The sequence below is a fragment of the Anabrus simplex genome, chromosome 2 (genome assembly GCF_040414725.1).
Source record: "Anabrus simplex isolate iqAnaSimp1 chromosome 2, ASM4041472v1, whole genome shotgun sequence".
Lineage (NCBI taxonomy): Eukaryota > Metazoa > Arthropoda > Insecta > Orthoptera > Tettigoniidae > Anabrus > Anabrus simplex.
Genome location: NC_090266.1, coordinates 973,590,526 through 973,612,072, shown reverse-complemented (window position 1 = coordinate 973,612,072; position 21,547 = coordinate 973,590,526). Strand labels below are relative to the sequence as shown.

The following is a 21,547-nucleotide window of genomic DNA, read 5'->3' as shown; positions in this document are numbered from 1 at the left end:
TCATGAACATGTTTATAACTAACGTAAATCTTACCTCTCTTATAATCATCAAACACATTTTTGAATATCTTTAACCAGATGCCTGGTAAAATAATAAGGTTTTTGATAATGACTGAAGATGCCTCACAGTGAGAGGCGAAACATGTCTCATCTGAATAATGTTTTAAAGTAAATGCCAACTTCTTGTAATGTATTGAATAGGTGGAAATAAAAAAAGATATTATCCTATATACAGTTTATGAAACTTTCAATACGGACGAAAAATGATTTTCATCACTTGTAATAAGTGGTATGTTCCGAGCTGTCAGCGGAGAGATGGCGTGGAATGACATTAGTAGACGAATAGGTTTGAATGGCGTCTATAAAAGTAGGAAAGATCACAATATGAAGATAAAGTTGGAATTCAAGAGGACAAACTGGGGCAAATATTCATTTATAGGAAGGGGAGTTAGGGATTGGAATAACTTACCAAGGGAGATGTTCAATAAATTTCCAATTTCTTTGAAATCATTTCGGAAAAGGCTAGGAAAGCAACAGATAGGGAATCTGCCACCTGGGCGACTGCCCTAAATGCAGATCAGTATTGATTGATTGATTGATAATACATCAGCCCTGTGTCTGTAGATTTACGGCATGTAAATGAACTTGTGTGGGACAAAATTCTGGCACCTTGGCATCTCCAAAAATCGTAAAAGTAGTTAGTAGGACGTAAAACCAATGTTGTTATCTTCTTTTGCAATCCACTTTCTTCAGAGCATGTTGTTGAGTGTATTTGGCAAGAAAATCTCCTAATAAGGAATTATTAATTTTCAACAATGCAATATCAGCAGCTAAAAATGCTTTGTACAGTTCGTGAATAAATTGACCAACTCTACTCTCTAAACACTCGACTAGTTGATTTTGAATAGGCACTTTATTATGAGACTTTTGGTTAAATTGTCTGTGTTGCTGTGTTTATATGCTGAAATACTGCAATTGAAATCTTTCCTCACTCTGTACATTTTCTCACATATACTCCACATAACGGGTATTAAGTCAACTAAAAACTTCTTCAGTAAATCTACCACTCGAAGTTGATCTGACTTTTGGCGTATTTTTAGTATGATTAACAGAACTTTTATAAAGGACTGGTTTCACTTTTAACAAGTGGTGTTCACTGACATTTAGACTAAGGGAAGCATTAGTAGTAATACAGTTAGTCACATAATGATATGGATTGTATTCTTGATTAAGCATGCTGATTACTTTCTTGGTGTCATTCTGAAATGTAGATCTATTCTTCTCCGTTTCCTTCCAAATTCTTTGATTACTAGATTGTAGAATTCCTCCACATTTTCAGCCTGCTTTTGTTTTGCCATCTTTTTATCAGTGGGCATTAAGGACAGTCGTGAAAATCTCTCTTGTCATTTCTGTATTTCAGCAGTACATGTGTATCTATTGAAGAAAGAACGTTAAGCAGCAGCGCTTTTAACCAATATGGCAGCAATCAAACCAAAAAATCTGGAAAATTCTTTAAAAGCAGATGATGATAAACCTGGCTGCTCCATATACACAAGTAATTCAGAAATGCCCATTGGCAAATATTCATTCGTGGAGCTCACTTCTACTACCTGGAGCCATTTTTTAAATTTTGTATCTATCTCTTGGAACAGCCCAGAGTAATATGCAACTTTCAACCAAGTCTCAGTCTCATCCATGTCTGTGACAATATGGAGACTGCTGAGATATGGGTGATGCTGAGTAAGAACACAATGAGCATGTCTGAATGTAATGAAAGGTTTTACTCGCAGGGTCACTATAGGGCTTTCTGGCTGAGTGTGGAAAGCAATATTAGGGTCGCATAGCTGTGAGCTTGCATTTCGGAGATGGTGGGTTTGAGTCCCATTGTCAGCAGCCCTGAAAATGGTTTTCCATGGTTTCTCGTTTTCAAATCAGGAAAATCCTGGCACTGTACCTGAAATAAGGCCACTGTCACTATCTTCCTAATCTTAGCCCTTTCCTATCTTTGCCTCACCTAAAACCTCTGACGTGTTAGTGCAATGTTAAACCACTAGGGAGAAAAAAGGAAAGCAGTGACAAACTACTGCACTCCTTATCTTGCTTAATACGCCTCATTTTGGCACCACTGTCGGTTTATGGGGTCAATATATAACCGCATAACTTCTGGTTTGGTGGTACACATCGTTGTAAATTTCACAATATAAACTGCAGAAATATCTTTTAAAAACAGCTGAGGAAACTGTGGTTTAAAATAAATGGTTTTTTAAAATTCTGCCATGTTTCCATAAGACATTCATTTCTACAGACACTGCAGATTTGCACTGATGTCTGTGAAACCCAGGAACTGTTCAATTTCTCCATTACGAAGTAATTTTCTCATAAATGTTAACAGTTGGGAATGTGCAGATATATATGACTGGTCTCAACATAAGCTGCAATGAATGAGGACTTTTTAATTCCCTTCATTACGGGTATTTTAATGTTTATTATCTTCAGTACTATCCATCAAACCATTTTGAATGTATTTTGTCAATCCTGAGGAAAACTGTCTTTTTGAAAATGGTTTGCTAAAATTTTGCCATATTTGCTCAGCATTGACGGGAACTCAACATAATTTACTCTGTTATAGGGGTCTTCATCTTCCGCATATCTGGCTCCATGGCATGTCCTCTTGAAAGAATGCTTCTGACAAGCCAAGAAAATTAAAACTTCCATTAAAATTTGCATACTTTTCCTATTATTTTTAACTTCTTCATTATACTTAATAGTTTCCTGTTTAAGCCACTGTACTAGCTGATAGTAAATTATTGTGGAACAAAATGTTGCGAAACACATTTCAGATCATATATGGTTTTGTGATTGCTGATGATGATGCTGCACAACTTTCAGTAAATTATTTATATCATCGCATCATTAATTGATTAAGTGCCCTCTTCATTTTAAAATAATGGACAGGACCAGTAATGTAATTCTGAGGTTCTTCTGCTACCACACAACCAGTTTGTGTTTTCATACTCACAGTGGCGGCTCATGGGGTGTAAGTTTGGTGCAACACAACATGCGCGTGTGCAGTGAACGTGTACATTTTGAATAGGTGCGTTGGATAATCTAGCTAGGAGAAAATCTGGTATTGGCGTGATGCTTTGGGAAGATAATGGCCTACAAATCATCCGCTGTATCATTTTCATGCACTTAGTTTAAAAAGCACAATATAACTAGCCTATAAATTTAACTAAAAAAGCAAATATTACTCACAGTAACGTCTATTGCTTGTATGTCGAGTCCATTCTTCGGTCGTTTGAAGTAGCGAATTTGTCATTGTTGTCATTGTAAAAGAGCATTGTACCAGTCAAGTCATTGAGCAGTGACTTCTTCAGGGATCTAGTTGCCAGCGCAGTCAGCCTCTCCTGGAATGTTGAATCATTATCCCCTTAAGGCACGAAAAGCTTCTTTCTACTGAGGAGCTGGTACACGGTATAGTAAGTATTAAACAAAATAACTGATACACTTCTTTAAACGTGTCCTTCCATTCATTCTTATTGAGCGACATAATTATTTCCTCCAGACTGGTATTTTTGTAGGTAGAATCTGAATAGATATACTGAAGTTTGTTTTTTAATCTGTGTGTGTCAAATATCGTGGGATAAGAGATTTTTATGTTCTCTATAGCAACAAGAGGGAGGATTTTAGAAAATTCTTTGAACATAGAACTATCTCCTAAGCAAAGAAATTGGAGCTTCTGCATATCTTGACATCTTGTATCAATTTATACTGAGACTAAATCCAATATCTGAAAATAAAGTACTCGATACTTAAGAAAAGTTTCATTTTTCCATTTTTAAGCCAGAATATCTTTTTAGTTCAATTTTGGTTTCCTTCTGTAACGGATGAAAATAGGTTTTAAATATTTCTTCATTCCTTTTACTTAGTATCAGTTGCCGTGTGGTGCTTATGTTTGAGAGGCAGAAGCAAACATCCATAGACTTCTTTTGGAGCACGTTAAATGATATATTAGCAAGCTCAAAAATATCATTGAATACTACCCTGTATTGATGAAATTGTGAACTGGAAGCTATTGAAGTTATTAAACAACCCCGCTGACTGACAGATGTTTTTTTCGTTTGACTGAGGATTGTACACAAGTCTTTCAAAAATTTCTTTCAATCCTTCCCACTCCTCGACAGCCACGTTTAAAAGTTTCCCATTTGATGACCAAAGTGTATCCACACCAGATGGTATTCGCTTCACAGCTACTGAATCAGCGACAAAAGTTCTTTTGGCTGATGAATGGAAGAATGAAGGAATACCACCAAGACGGGACTCTGATATGTAGCTAATATTTTGCTTTACCACTAGATTTTAATCGGTGTGCCAAACAATGTACAGATAATGCTTGAGGGGCATCTTCCTTGACCTTAGTTTGAAGACCATTTAGATGACCTGCCATGATACTAGCTCTATCATAACACTGGGCAATCAATTTAGTTTTGTAAGAAAATTCACTCAAAGCAGTCTGCAGCAAGTTGAACAAAGTAATCGCAGTACGGTCTGAACTAACGTCGTAAAAACCAAGAAAGCAGTCAACTAGCGCGCCTTTGTGGGTATATACCGAAGTATCACCGAACACTGCAATTTCTTTGTGATATCAGTTGTATCATCGACCTGAATAGAAAAGAAAGAGGTTTCTAATATTTCTTCTTTCACAGCATCCCTTATGAAGGTATAGATGCAGTCTATTAACTCACATTGTATAGTTTTCGATTTTCCGCTAAATACTTTCTTTTTCGAAGCATAATGCTGTTGCATTTCTAATGAGCTACTGCAAACTAGAAGTTTCGCCAGTTCTTTAAAATTCCCTGTATTTAAGGAGGAGTGTCTCTCGTCTTCTTCTCTTTTTCATCCATTCCCTTTTCCAGATTCTCTCTGGGTAGGGTAGTGTATCAAAGCCTTCCACCTTACTCGATCTTTCCACCATTCCTCTTGTGGTTCTTTATTGCTATTGACTCCTCTATTTGCAATACAGTCCACAACAGAGCTCCTCCATCTCATTCTAGGACGACCCCTAGGCCTCTTTCCAGTCTCTGTACCCATGAATGTTCTCTTTGGTATTCTCTCTCCTGGCATTCTCATCATGTGTCCAAACCATTTCAGCTTTGCTGTATCAGTCTCTTCTTGAAGTTTACACACTCCCACACTTCTCCTTATTTCCTCAATTCGTATTCTATCTCATCTTTCCTTTCCCTGTATGCTCAAGAACCTCATTTCACCTGCTTGTATCTTACTTCGGTTCCACTTAGTTAAACATCCAGGCTGCTGAAGCTTAGGTCAGTATAGGCTTATAGTAGGACGAGTATAAAACCTTCTTGCACATCATTGGCACATCTTTGTTCCATACAATGTCTCTCACACACTGGTAGAAACTTGCAGACTGCTGTATTTTTAAATCAATTTCTCCATCCAAATTTCCATCTTGTGATATCACGCTGCCCAAACATTTAAAATTTTTCACTACTTCAAGAGGTTCATTTCCTATTTTTATCACTCCCCTGGATTTTCTGGTACCTCTTGTCATGATCAAAGTCTTACTTTCCGCAGTATTAATCTTCATTCCAAAATTTCTTATCTCCTCATTCCATAAATCAACTTGTGTCTGTACTTCCTCTTCATTATCTTCCAAAACTACTGTGTCAACAGCAAAGAGCATAGACTTTATTTGCTCGTCCATCATTTTCTCCTTGATATTATGTAGAATTCTATCCATGATGATAATGAAGAGTAAGGGAGACAATACACTTCCCTGTCTTAAGCCTGTCTCAACTCTGAACCAATCAGTTTGTCCCACTTCGGTTCTAACACAGCTTTCACAATTTTGATACAGTGCTATTACCATCTGCATTGTTTCATTCCCAATCTGTGCCTCTATCAATGTTTTCCGTACCAAATTCCTTGGGACACTGTCATATGCCTTTTCAATATCTAGGAACGTTACTACCATGTCTTTTCCATATTCCCAATACCTTTCCATCATTTGACACAATGTAAATATTGGGTCAAATGTGGACCTACCTCTTCTGAATCCATACTGGTGCTCTGCCAATTTTCCCTCTACTCTGGCTCTTATTCGTCTATCCAAGATTCTTTCAAGGATCTTAGCTGTATGAGGTATCAGTGTCACTCCTCTGTAATTTTCACATTGCTTCCTGTCTCCTTTCTTGAAACTTGGTGTAATGACCCCTTTTGTCCACTCTTTTGGAACAGTCTTTTCTCTCCATATCACTCTGAAGAGTCTATACAACCACTGTAGACCAACTACTCCTGCTGCTATTATAATTTCTGTGGTGACCTCATCAATTCCAGCTGCCTTGCCTCGTTTCATTCTTTTAGTGGCCCACTTAATCTCTGCCATGGACACCTCATTTTCCTTATCATCCATCTGCACTAAATCTGGTTCTTCGATTTCTCCTTGTACCAAGGTATTTTGCACGTTGTAAAGCTGTTCAAGGTATTTTCCCCACCTCTGCAATATATCCTGCTTTTGTGTCATCACTTCCTCCTGTTCATTTTTAATGAAGTTAGCACCTTCATCTGGGTTTTTCTTCTTTTTAACCCACTGGAATAAGATCTTTTGTTTCCGGTTGTATCTTCTTGCGGAGATTCAGTGAATTTTGCCAGCATTTCTTTTTTTCTTCTTGAACCACCTTGGAGCACTCCTTCTTGCAGTGCTTCTGCTTTGCATTCTGTTGTTCTGTTTCTCAGCCATCTTTTCCAAGCTTGTTTCTTCCTTTTAACTATATCTTTTACCCTATCATTCCACCAGGGCGTTTCTTGATCTTTCTTCCTTTCTGATACTCTTCCACAGATCTTTTCTGCAGACTCGACCATGACTGTTTTAATGTATGCCCATTCTTCTTCGACCCTTATGATGTCTTCCTTAGGTATACTTGTTTTAATGTGTGTCTGGAACTCTTCATTTATTTCCTTCTCCTGCAATTTCCACACCCTTAGCTTTCTCTGCCTAATCTCACTCTTTTGTATCTTTCCCATCTTTAACTTAGCTATCACAACTCTGTGATCTCCTTCGAAAGTTTCACTTGGGAGGGCTGTTACGTCTACCAACATTTTCCTGTTACCTTTCTCGACCACAGTGTAATTTATCAGAGTTTTGATTTTGTTATCCCAACTATATCTTGTTATCTTCTGACTGTTTTTCTTTTGAAACCATGTGTTACCAATGATCAGCTCATTTCTTCTACAAAAGTATACCAAAATATCTCCAGCCTTGTTTCTCTTCTCATACCCAAATGGACCTATAATCTCTTCATCTCCTTTTCTTTCTTGACCTACTTGGGCATTCATGTCTCCTATGATCACAACCTGTTTATCCTGTATATGGTCTTCCAGATATTCAAGGTATTCCTTTAGGTCCGTATCTGTATTTCCTGTTTGTGGAGCATACCCTTGAATTATATCTGTAACAACAGTTTCAAGTCTTAATCTGACCTTAATCAACCTGTCAGTTATGTTTTCAGCCAATTCTAGGTATTCCTTTCAGTATTTTCTAATTATGAGACCTACATCGTTTTTGGCTTCTCTTCCTCCACTATAGTATAAGGTGTATCCTTTCTTTAGTTTCCTCTCACCTTTTCCTTTTCATTTGGTCTCGCTGATTTCCAGCAATGCTATATCTCTGTCAACCATAAAATCTACAATTTCTTCCACTTTCCCTGTTAGTGTCACTACATTGATGGTCGCTATCTTGATGTATTTGGTTCCTGGTCGCCCATTTCTCCCAGCATCACAAGAATTACACGTTGCTTATGGGGAACGCCCTAGCATTTTGCCATCGCTTGTGGGGAATGCCCTAGCATTTTCCGAGGCTTCAGTATACTTGTCATCATATAGGCTTTTATTACGATGGGTTTGCCACTCCCAAAGGTATTTTAGAGCTACTGCCAGCCGAAACTTGTAGGCCGTTCCTAACATGGAGAAGAGACGCCTTTTGTAGCCGCTCCTCTGGAGTACAGATGCTACACCTGATATGGGGTTTTAGTGGCGTTTCCTCCACTAAGGGCCCATTTCCCTTCTATAAGAACCCCTCTGCCCTTAGTCGTTGGTTCTTATAGTGGATCAGGCTATTTACCGCCGCCCAACACTCGGTGTGGAGACACTGGCTGTATGGTTTACTCCATTACCATAGCAGATTAACTGGCCAGACACACAGTCGCTCTCGTCATGACCTCTAAATGCCATTTCCTGTCTAGAAATAAATAAAACTGCATCAATTGGTAATCGCATGAAAGGTTTGTTAAGACGCACATTCTCATTAAATTTTTTGATGTAAAGATGAGCATTTTCTCTTAAAGAATCAGCAATGTTATTCTGATTCTTTTTAAGTTCTTTAAATCCCACGGCAATTTTTATATGCTCCAAGGAACCTTTGTGCTTTTGGAAAGACCTATTAGCACAGGACATATTTTCAAATCCTGTGCAATTCCAGACTCCGTTTCACACCAATAAGACAAGGCCACCAAAATGGTTTCTGCAAATAGTGACTACTGCATAACCACAGATAACTACTGTACCAAGATACCTGGAAATTTTGCACATGCATCTTTCCGGAGGCAGAACCAGTTATTTTCTGATAGGTCAAGACTGGTTGGGGATGATTGCTTAACAAAATTTATTTTTTTATCCTCCTCCTTCCATTTGGAAAATGGAGTTTCTCTTAAAATATAACCTAAATCCACGGAGGGTTCCATGTTAAAACGCGCCTTGGAGGTAACACTATTCTCTCACACAAAGAAAAGATTTAAATACTATATATAAGTACGACCTCGCACGCCATATATTTACATCCCTAATGAATTTCAAACGCACTTCCTCTCCAAACATATGCAATAATTATGCAATGCTTCAAACAATAGCTATAAAAATGCCAAGAGCTCACTCTTTTAGCTATGCTATTATTATGCTCTTCTAAAGCTCTTATTTTATTTACAGTTCACTCGCAATTAATCTGCCACATGGCCATGATTCATATTATAACAATGAACATTTATTTTGACTATAAAATAATACTCCATACAGCAGGCGTTCAGATTTGTAACAAGGTTCTTGTTTCAGCTGCTGGAACAATAGCCACAACTCTCGCGACAAAATATACTAGTAAATATGTCTTTGATTGTCTTTTAGCGTGAGATTCAGATACTAACATTGGTAGCAGTTCTATAGGGGCCTGCATGTGTTCATCCTAAACAGATAGCTCGGATTACATATTCGGTTGTGTTCGGATAATATCGTTCCAGCTCGTGCCATGCAGCCAAAATCCCATTGCCTCAATGGGCTGCACAACGCAAAATAGAGCCATATACTTACTGATGGCGGTCTCGCGCATTGTCGTGGCAACCGTTGTGTTACAAGTCAGCCCGCACTGCTGTGAGCATTGAGAGGGCTGCACTCAGACTGCAAGGTGCACTCGTAAAAGAAATGAACTGCAGGGCTTGCTTAATGAACTAGGAGCGCTACGCCGGTTGAGTTATCACAGCATATAAGCACACTCTTAGTTTTTTTAAACAAATAGGTTTTAAAGAGAAAATATAGGGACGCAGAAAAAGATAGAAAATTGTTTTGAGAAATGTTAGTGCAGTCGGGCTGTATCTGATGCACTTGAAAAGCCGCTACTGCATACTCATCAGCAGTAAAATGATGAATGCATATCATACTTATTGTTTTTGCATTTGGTAAGTCAGGAATCAGTTATCCATTTGCATTTTTTTTCTCTTCTTTTCCAAACTTCTTGCTCCCAAATGCTTGCTTCCACTGCCCTTTCCAATATGTATCAGCACCCCTTTGTCTTCTCCCCTTTCCCAGTCCTGGTAGTTGTCACTTGTCCCTTGCCGTGTGGAATGAGTTGTGTCAGTGCATTCCCTTCTCGCTTCCCTGTATGGAAATGCATGCAAAGAAAGCTTTATTTTAATGAAATGGGTATCTGATTTAGTCCCACAAATATGTATGTAATCCTATATATAAGACTGCAGATATTATGTACCTATGTGATACATAATATTAATTAGTAGAACAGCACATGCAATATAAAAATGTTAACAAAAGAGACAGATTATAATTCTTTAAAAATATATATATTCTGACAGCCTATCAGTAGTGTCAGAATATTTACTTTGATTTAAGAATTATTAATCAGTATGGTTGAACATGACTTTCTTTTTATATTAAGACAATACTTCTTCACAACAGAACCAAAAGTCTGAATAGAACCAAGGGAATGTAAAACATTATGAAGCTACATATCTGAGATGAAGAACTGAACTATTTTTTCCAATTATAATATGTAGAGCAGTCACGAATAAAGTTACTTGAAGTATTAATAAATATTCTTGGATAAATGTAATGTTTTCTTAAAAAGATGTGTGTAATGTTTCTTTGCAAATTTTAAGGAAATACGTCATTCTCTTCATTCCATTGAATGACTGCTGCTGCTTTTAACACACACATTATATGCATAATTTAATTTGTCTAGCATGCAGCCAGTTCACATAACCATTACCTTAAAACTAGTTAAAATATGCCATATAGCCTTACACAAAGCCTGTAGAGATGATGCAATAGGAAATTTACTGTAGGATATCGGCACCACTCTGCGCATGAAGAGTTGCATTGTTATGCACTACATTACTGACAATTGTATGATCAAGATGGAAAAATTTAAAGAAAAACCTTAAAACTAGTTAAAACATGCCATACAGCCATTCAAATATCGAAATTGCAGAAATATGCAGTAAAATGTACCTTAAAATCATATTTAAATAATTAGAAATTCCATAACTTGTACACGTAATATATAAGCATAGATATATAACCCATTTGAAAAACTATGTAAATGCATGAACTTCAGGGCTCTAATAATTACATGCTCTATGTCATTGCAAATGTTATAACTCAGCAAAAATGGGCCGATGACCTCGATGTTAGGCCCCTTTAAACAACAAGCAACAACAAGCAAGCAACTCAGCAAAAATCATTGCTGGTTTCTAGTGAAAACAGCCATGGTTTAAGTCCTAGTCATTGCTTGAGAGATTTTTGAAATTGGAAGTTGCATCCCAATGGTTCAGGTTCTGTGTAATACTTTTGGCCTCTTAGCTTATGAACACAAGATCTTAAGTTACATTCAAAATAATCCTGAAAGCTATTGGATACTTTTTTTTAAATTTTGTATTTTTATTAATCTATCTGAAAGTACACATGACTGTAAGGATCGAGAACACTACAAGAAGTTTATGAGTAAAGGAAATGAAATTTTCATGATTTGCAGCATATTGAGTGTGTTAACATGAGGATGAATATAAATGGTGCCTCAATATCCTGATTGATCCCTTCATTGCTGTGAGGACAACAGCGTTGATTCTTTGTTGGTTCCAAGTCTGGTATTAGTTTGGTTTGGTCATGTTTTTTAGTGTCCTTAAGAGTTCTTTTGAGCTCAGGTGGCAGCGCGGCGGCCCCTCACCACTGTGTTCCGCAGTTCAATTTCCAGTCACTCCATGTGAGATTAATGCCGGACAAAGTGGAGGCAGGACAGGTTTTTCTCAGAGTACTCCAGTTTTCCATGTCATCTTTCATTCTAGCAACACACTCCAGTATCATTTCATTTCATGTTTAGTAATTAATCATTGCCCCAGAGGAGTGTAGCAGGCTTTGGCAGCCGGCACAGTTGCTATTCTCGCTGTTAGATGGGGCTTCATTCATTCCATTCCTGACCCGATTGAATGACCGGAAACAGGCTGTGGATTTTTGGATAGGAGTTCTCTTAACATTAGGAACTAGCTGTCGGACCTGTCAGTGACAGGGTAGTTTTTGTGTAATTGTAACAGTAATGCCATCTAGCGGAGATAAGTGACATTATAAGAGGTCAAGCACACCTCAGCTGACAACATTCAGACAATGGAATGTTATTGCTGAAAAGTTTTGGGTACTTAAGACATTTTAGGACATAACCCTTTCAGACCGTGTACACACAATTGTGCGGGTTCGTATTTTATTTATCTCTGAGCTTATTTGATGTTTTCTTGGCGCTAGACTGGACTGCAGTGCTTGTGCAGGACACGTAGCATGTATTTCAGTTGTTTTTATTTAGCGCTTAACCACCAGGGGGCAGGAAGAAGAGTTTAAAAATACAGTTCATCGGCAAGATGGCGGAAAGCAGTAATGTCTAAAATAAGTATTTATTTATTTATTGCATTCATATTAATCTAGAAGCTCTACTGAATATCAGAATATAATCACTGAAGTGTGTGAATTGTTTAGCGAACGTAAATTGTGAACTTACAACATCGTACGTGATACCATGAGGTTTTGAATGTTGATACGCACAAGTGTGCGGGCTAGGTTTCCCTGCAATCAATGTGTGCAAGAGTGCTTGGGTGCTGCCTCCAAAAGACTGTGAAGGCAGAACTCGTACTCTACGTGAGAAATGTAATGTATAAGATTTTAATTGTTTAAAATACATTGTTCCACACTGTAAAATAGAACATTTGATCATGTACATGTGTATATTCACATGTACTGAGCTGAATTTTCTTATTTCTTATTTTTTGTAAGTAGTGAAACAAGTCCTGACACGCACAATTGGGTGGGTTCTATTTTTTAGCTGAAAGTTCTCATTTTGCAAATTAAACTGTAGAAACATGTATTTGAGAACCTTTTAGTAAGTTTTTGACATACAAACGAAAATTTACACCTCCAGTTTTCTTTCAGATCCGACGACAGGGTGCTGCTGCCAAAAGGGCAGTAAAACCAAAACTTGTCCTCAGTGTAGAAAATGTAATATTTGCTTGTGTCTTAATGAAGATTTAATTGTTTTAAATTATTCCCCACTGTAAAATAGAACATTTGATCATGTACATATTGCATTGAGGTAATTTTTCATTTTTGTAAGTAGTGAATTAATTCCTGACACACACAATTGTGTGGGTGCTTTTTCTCATATGTTAATTTTTATTTTGTAAAATAAACTAAAAACATATGTATTTAAGAGCATTTTAGGCAGTTTTTGACATACAAACAAAAATTCACACCGCCAGTTTTCTTTCAGGTCTGAAAGGGATAACATTTTGTTTTAATAAATGTATAATTTTCACGACCTCATTGTACTCGAAACAGACTTTTACGATGTTAGGTTGTGTTCAGTATATGTAGTAAATAATGAAGAGCTGTTAAGTACAGATGAAAAATGGCCAATCGAACACAAGATGGACATTCATTAAATTGGCCCATAATGGGCAGCTTGTACATACTTTGCAGTTGTGATGACAGTGGTGCCAGACCTGTAGCTTAAGTCCTTTCCAACTGAAGAAATGTAACCTAGGCCACCATAGCTCAGCTGGTAAGAGCATCCAACACGAAATTGGAAGGTTGTGGATTCAAACCCTGCTGGTGTCTGGTTGGCCATTTTTGTTCTGTACTTAACATTTCTTTGGTACATACTATGTGACCTAATATGATGAAATTTTCTTTCGAGTGTATTTTGTTTTCTTCCAGCTCAGTGATATTAAAGTATTTGAGGCCTAGGCTTCCAATCTCCTCTTTTTACAATTTCTTTTTCCCTCGTTCTTCAAGTGATATTTCCTCCATGTTTTTCTTCCCATTTATGTGGTCTTCTTCATTATCTTTCTGATCAATAAGAGATAATGACCATGCGGCTTTTCAGCTTATAAAGAAAAAGATCACAACAACCACCACCATCGCCAGCTAGTTAGTTATTGTGATGAAGCAATGTTTTCACATCAGCAATGCTCACCATTGATGGAGATCGTAAAAAAACATAAATTTATGTATATCTTCTTTATTGTAGCTCAAATGTTAAAAATGTATCAGATGTAAAAGATTGAAAACTAGTTTTTCTGTAATTGTTACACACACCCTTTTAGATAGAATTAATGTTTTCAGACATATTTGGAAGTTCGTGAAAAATGTAATAATCATAAATATCTCCCATTATCATTTTTTGTAAGGTAAATGTGCACAAAACCTAAGAAATCGGAAATCACATTTTACACAACTGTTATAATGTACAGTTTTTTGATATAGCTAATATTAATGGAAAAATTTGACATTTCCTGGTTTGGTACCCTTAATATTGCTAAGCCACTTTATACTTCTTCTTCTTCTTCTTCTCCTCCTCCTTCTTGGCCTTTTCCAGATTTATTGGTGTCAGCACTTAGTGTAGATTTGGCCCATTTTTATGGCCAGATGCACTTCCTGACACCGTACGTTAAAACTTTCTTCAGGTCACCCCAGCTAGTTCTGGGGCCGCTGGAGCCACCCAGCCTCATTTTGGTTTTGGCTGGGGATTTAAGACCTGATGTCCTTCCTGACACCGTAACACTTTTATCTGTTTTACAGTGTGGGTGTGATTTTACATATGATGCACATACATACTTTAACCATTTCTTATATCTTTTTAATGTTTACACTGAAACTTATTGTTCACTCGTTACTATGATAAACAACACTCGTTGCTACCCATCTATATTTTACCAACTTCAGAAAAACTAAAAACTTTCAATAGTAAAATAACCAATAGTTTAGACTCTTTGGCCTATACACTACTCCTCCACCAGTAACTGAGTTATAAACAAGTTATAGTTTATGATGGTGAGGACAGTCTCTGAACATAAACACAAACATAAACACAAATAACATAATAGTAATAATAAAAGATTGTTGTATACTTTGTTATTACTTTTTTTAAATATCATTGATGATACTGGACACTAATTCTTAACATGAATAACTTGCTCTAAGAAGCGATCAGGAAATTTTATTGTTCTGCCTGACTTTGATACCCTGGTGTTTGATGGTGGCTTATCAACAGTGTGTTGAGGTTGAGTGTCCTTCAGAAAATGTGTAGGATTCCTTTCAGATGAACTGTCTTCTTCCTGCAACAGGTAGACTGGTTTTAGTCTGTCCACTGATAGATTAGCAAGTTTCCCCTTGGTCTTGCTGGTGAAGTATTTCTCATATCTTGTTATAACAGGGAAAGGGCCCTCATAAATGGGTTCCAAAGGTTTTCTGACCCTGTCACATCTCACAAATACATGGGAACGGGTCGGAGGTATTTTGGAACAAACACTGATCTTGATGCAGTATACGTATGTGTACTGGGTTTTAGTTTTAGCATTTGCTCTTGTAGGTCAGATGCAGGCGTATCAGGATCAGTCTTCATTGTTGGTTCCTCAAAAAACCTGGAAGTTTGATAGTTTTCCCATATACCATCCGTGCAATTGAGTAGCTGGACGTTTCTCAAAGCGCAGTACATAATCCCAGTAAGACAGTAGGTAGGATTTCTGTCCATTTACTAGTATTATGAGCCTTAATAGCTGACTTTAGAGTCCTATGCAGTCTCACAACTTTGCCATTATACCGGGGACGATATGGTGTAGTATGCTGGATTTTCATCCCACAAATTGCAGCTAAGTTTTTAAACAATTGCGATCTGAACTGTGCTTCTCAATCAGTGATTACACATAATGGGATGCCAAATCTAGCAATCCAGTGATGGTAGATGGCTTTTGACACTTTTTCATTTGTTATATCTTCATGAGGTATAACTTCTATCCAGGATGTGAAGCCGTCAATACAGGTTAAACAATAGGTCATACCATTGGAGGGAGTCAGAGGTTCACTGAGGTCAATGTGTACAACACTGAAGTGACCATCAGGCTCTTCATATTCTTCGAGTTGCTATTTAGTATGTCGAGGGATCTTGGTTTTCTGGCAGCTGATACAGGATCTAGTCCATTGTTGTGCATCACTTCTTATGCTAGGCCAAATAAATCTACTAGTTAGTATCTTCACTGTATTCTTTACACCAAATTGGGCGAAGCCATGTAAATGCAAAAATATTTGGCGTCAAAATGACTTGGTAATATAAGGTCTGATGTTTGCAGTACAAGTGTCGCACCGAAGCTTTTCTCCTGATGGAAGCTGATACTGATTCAAATGAAAGGAGTTGTTGTCATTCCGCAGTTGCTGCAATTTTTCATCTTGGCTATTTTATCGTAGTCAATTATTCATACTTGATCAACTCTAGATAAAGCATTGGCAAGAATTTTGTCTGGACCACTTACATGACGAACATGAGTTGAAAATTGCGATATGTACTGCAGCTTTCTCATCTGCCTATGAGATGCCTTTTCATTGCTTTGCTTGAAAGCAAATGTGAGCAGCTTGTAGTCAGTGATGATAACAAAGTTTGTACCCTCCAGTAGATGTTTGAACTTTTTTTACAGAAAGGTAAATTCCCAACAGTTCTCAGTCATAGGTACTATAAACCTTCTGTGACTGACTCAGCTTCTGTGAGAAGAATAAAATCAGTTTCCAACTTCCGGGGTACAGAACCAACAGCAAAATCTGATGCATCAGTGAACAGTGCTAGAGGCAGTTCAGGGTCAGGGTTAGGGAAAGCTAATAATGCTGCATTTGCGATATCATATTTACATTTTTCAAACATTTTCTTTACTTCCTCAGTCCACTGAATAGGTCTGTTGTCCTTCATTCTCTTAAGGTAGTCTTGCAGGACTGCTAGAGTTTTTGCAACGTCTTTCAGGTAACATCGGTAGTAGTTGACTACACCAAGGAAAGTACGGAGCCCATGCATTTTATCAGGTAATCAAAATTGCTTGCACTTTCTGAGGAAGGGGACAAGAGCCCTCTGGTGTTATCATATATCTGAGAAAGCCAAATTCATTTACTCCAAATACTGACTTTGAAATATTGATACGAAGCCAATAGCTAGATAGTCATTCCAGAACTAGTTTCCAGGACTAGTTTTAGGTGTGACTTATGATCTTCTATACTGGCTGATGCGATTAAAATATCATCCAGGTAAGGAAACACAAAATACAGTCTATATACAGAACTTCATTTTTAAATCGCTGGAATGTTCAAGGTGCATTTCGAAGGCCAAAACTCATAAAGTTAATTCATACAGTCCAAACCGTGTGATGTTAGTGGTCTTAGGTATCTTCTTCAGCTATAGATATCGGAAAGTATGCCTTGAAGAGATCAGTTTTGGAAAATATGTTCTTGCCTTGCAGAATACGGTGGAAATCTTCTATTCTTGGAACAGGATAACAGTATGGAACTGTTCTTTCATTTAATTGCCTGTAATCACCACATGGGCATATTGTGCCACCCTTTTCTGGGGACCATGTGAAGAGGATTAGCCCATAAGGATTGAGATGGCCTATAATTCCACTGTCTATCATGAATTTTAATTCTTGTTTTGCCACTTCCATACATTTTGGGTCTAGATGTCTAGCCCTAGAAAACACAGATGGATCTTCAATGGTAATGTGGTGTTTGATATCATGCTTAATTTTTCCAAGAATCAAATTTGTCTTAGCTATATCTGGGTACTGCAGCAATAGGTCTGAAAACTGAACTTTTTGGCTCAGAGAACTGACAAAATGTTCTTCTGAGATTAACATAATTTCACCCTCCATGCAGAGTTTGGTTACACCATCCATCAATCTGTCATTGTGAACATCCACAAAAACTGGAAAATTTACTCAGAAAGTCAGCTGCCAGTATTGCCTTATTGACCTTTGCAACATTGAAAGGCCACTGGAAATAGCATCGAAGACCTAAATCAATGGTCCGTAATTCTGTTCCAAATGTAGGAATTTCGGTCCCGTTGGTAGCATATAATTTATAAGTCAAACCAATTTTAGCTTTCAGTCTAGCTGGGACCAGTGAGACATCAGCTCCACTGTCAACTAAAAATTGCAATCCTGATTTTTTGTCCGTGACAAATAGGCGAGCTTTGCGACAATTGACTCGTGCAGCCGAATTTGCCGCTGATTCAGCTGCATTTTTCAGTTTCCCTGACCTGACCAAGTACATGGTACATTTTTCTGGATTACAGTGATGTTCATATCAAAAATGGTAGTAGCAATATTTACCTACGGGGTTATACCTCTTCCTAGATTTACTACGACTATTGCTACAACAGTGATGTACACCCCTGTGCTGAGGTCTACCTTGATGGCCGATAGTTAATGAAAATATTTGTTCCTCCCTCCTGAAATTCAAGCCATTATGTCGTTCATCGTAACAGGAACTTCGAGTTGTTGTCCCCGGTCTTCATTTTTAACTGTAATTCATAGCGGGGATTTATTTCTGTTAATTTATCAGCCTTGATGGCCACTTTCTCAAGCCCTTCATCACTAACAATCAAAATGTTCTTAATGGAATCAGGAAGTTTTTCTAACCATAGAGTTTGTAGGACCTTATCTGACACATGTACTCCAACTAAAGCTTGCATTTTGTGCAATAATTTATTAGGCTTCTGGTCTCCCAACTCAGTTCCGGTAACTAGTCTCTTAATGCCTTTATCCTCACTTTCCTCAAGTATATTTAATAGGCATTCCTTAGCCAAGGAGTATTTGTTTACATCACTTCCCTTAATAATATCCCATATACTTTCTATATATTTAGGATCTAGTTGAGACACTAAATTGTTAAATTTAGTGTCTTCTGTCTTAGTTTTACAAATACTAAGCTGAGCCTCCACTTGGTAAAACCAAATTTCAGGTTTCTGTGTCAAAAAAGGTGGAATTTTTACACTAACCTTATTCGCTTCTGGTCAGTCTTCGGGCATGCTTTTGTTGTTCGCCATATTTTCTCCAGATCACGTCGGGGTCACCAATACGTAACACTTTTATTTGTTTTATGGTCTGGGTGTGATTTTATGTATGATACACACACTTTTAACCATTTCCTATATCCTTTTAATGTTTACATTGAAACTTATTTTTCACTCTTTAATATGATAAACAACACTTGTTGCTACCTATCTATATTATACCAACTTCAGAAAAACTAAACTTTCAGTAGTAAAAAAATCAATACTTTAGACTCTGTGGCCTTTACAACACCATGCGTGTTTTTTTTTTGAGATGAATATCTCAACCCAGGATCGACTGGTATTTGAACCTCAGCCTTCCAGGTGGGAAGTGGGAATCCAACAGCTAAGTCACAGGGCTAATCATGCCTCTCCTAGGCCACTGTATACTACTGAAATTATGTACTGTACAACCTAGGGCATTCTCCAGGTATTTCTGAATTTACATACCAAATTTCAAGAAATTTTGACCGGGCGAGTTGGCCGTGCGGTTAGGGGTGTGCGGCTGTGAGCTTGCATCCGGGAGATAGTGAGTTCGAATCCCACTGTCGGCAGCCCTGAAGATGGTTTTCCATGGTTTCCCATTTTCACTCCAGGCAAATGCTGGGGCTGTACCTTAATTAAGGCCACGGCTGCTTCCTTCCAACTCCTAGCCCTTTCCTATACCACCATCGCCATAAGACCTATCTGTGTCGGTGCGACGTAAAGCCACTAGCAAAAAAAAAAATTTGCCCAGCCATTTTTCCATTTTTTTATACCTAATCCAAGATTTGAACTGTAGAGACAAAATTATAACTTTATTTATATAGATGTTTTTAAATAATTGGTTAATAATTCCATAATAATACCCTACAATTTAAGGTCTGCTGTTCTTCATAAAAATATAAAGGTCCAGTCTTGTAGATGCAACTTTCTCTAAAAAAGCAAGCAGTAGTATGATATGACTGTCGTTGCCATGATCATAGTCACATGTCCTCCAGTTTTACGTAAAGTCTGAACCACAGGAATATGACCTCTCATTTCAAAAAGCTTACACACATTGGCCAAGATTAGGACCTCTGCTGCCTTGGTGAGAAGCTAGTAATGTTGTCACTTGGCTATTGCACTCCAACACTTTCCCTACTGCATGGTGAAGGAACACATGATCACATGGTGTTGTCCTGTAGACCAGCAAAATGCCATCTTTATTATGTCTGATGAAAATGGGGTACCACTGTAACTAGAACTAAATTCCCTTTGTCGTGGGTACTGGATACTTGATTCAACTGACACAGTGAGATGCATTTCATCAAATAGATATATTTCCTATTCACAGTATCCTAAAAATGTTTACAAATTACTTTTATCTATTTTCCTGTTGTAGAATAACTCTGTAGTAGACTATTAGTTCTACATTGCTTGAAATGTCATTTTTCCGTGCTTTTTCTATCTTGTATTTTTGTTTACTATCATTGTCTTATTTCTAGCATCTTAAATTAGGAATACAGAACGATATTAATTATCTGTTCCTAATGGATTAATTTTATTCGAAGTACAACCAGTAAAATTAGTGTTTTTAAACTTTTAGCATACCAGTGAACAGACTCATTTTTTTTTTTCAGGTCGCTGCATCACTGCTATGTTTCGTAAATTCCACCCTGAACATTTTGTGTGCGCCTTTTGTTTGAAGCAGTTAAACAAAGGCACCTTCAAGGAGCAGAATGACAAGCCTTATTGCCATGCATGTTTTGACAAGCTGTTTGGGTAAAAGGACGAGGCCATATTACTGGACTGTTTTTAACAACTTGAAATCATTAAAGGAAACTGAAACATAAATTTATGTTTATGTTAATATTATAAATACTTTCTCTCTCCAATGCAATAATTATATCTTTTAATAGAAAAATATTATAATGTTAAATTTTCCCCTTTTTAATGTATGATTTTAACTTTACTATTCTTGTCAAATGAAGCATACTTTAGTCAAAGATGCATAATGATATTGTGAATGAAATATATTTTATATAAGTTGAACATGTTATATTTATAAATATAAGAATTACTGAGACTCAATTACTTAAAACAAATTTAAACATGAAGATCATTATGAAATGTTTTATTTACCTGGAGCTTCTAACAGCATTGTACTACTTATTGTTTACATTTGTTTATAATACATTTTACTTTTAATTGTTTTAATATTAAAGAGGTTTTAAAAATGGTATATTTTTCTATAGACAGTAGTGTTAAATACTTCATCATGAAGAGCTTCTCTTCTGTCTCTCTGTGGATGCTCAGTTAAGCTTGATCCTTTTTCAATATCAGTGGAATTTACCTATAATATCACTGATATGCATCTTTCGTTGATAAGTGGTTGGGAATTTATTTTAAGGTTAATAGATAATATATCATTTCATTATTTTGATGTGGAAGAATGTGCTGGAAATGTATACAATTTCATTTTATTCAGTTCTGTTCATTACTTAAATTCAGCTTTTGCAATTGATGTTTTATAAAATTGAGAATGCATGTGGAAAGATGCAATTTAATCCATGTACATATACTGAAAAATTAAAGAGATTTTTTTACCGCCTAGACCAGACGGACCAGAACAAAATTCCTTACTAATTTTAGTACTGTCCTATCTAATTTCTCTCTATAGCTATCATCTCTAGAATAATATTTTCTTTTGCATCACTTATGTTTCCCAAAAGAATGAAAATCTGACAGTCATTAATTCTAAGAGAGATTGGTATAATTTAGAAACAAATGCCTGATTCTGCAACTTATAAGAAATAAAGACATACATACATACATACATACATACATTGCTATGCTTTTCAACAATCCTCTCTGAATGAAATACAT

At 36.9% G+C, this 21,547-nt stretch overlaps 1 protein-coding gene across 4 annotated transcripts in view; it reads left to right on the top strand.

Moving 5' to 3' along the window:
* Positions 1 to 21,296, top strand: part of Pax (Paxillin) — an 813,847-nt gene extending 792,551 nt beyond the window's left edge. For all 4 annotated transcript variants that reach the window (XM_067141777.2, XM_067141775.1, XM_067141774.1 and 1 more), the window contains exon 10: positions 20,302 to 21,296. In XM_067141777.2, the coding sequence (XP_066997878.1) occupies positions 20,302 to 20,447 (146 nt within the window). In that variant the 3' untranslated portion in view covers positions 20,448 to 21,296. The remainder of the gene's footprint in view (positions 1 to 20,301) is intronic.
* The last annotated feature ends 251 nt before the right edge of the window (positions 21,297 to 21,547 follow it).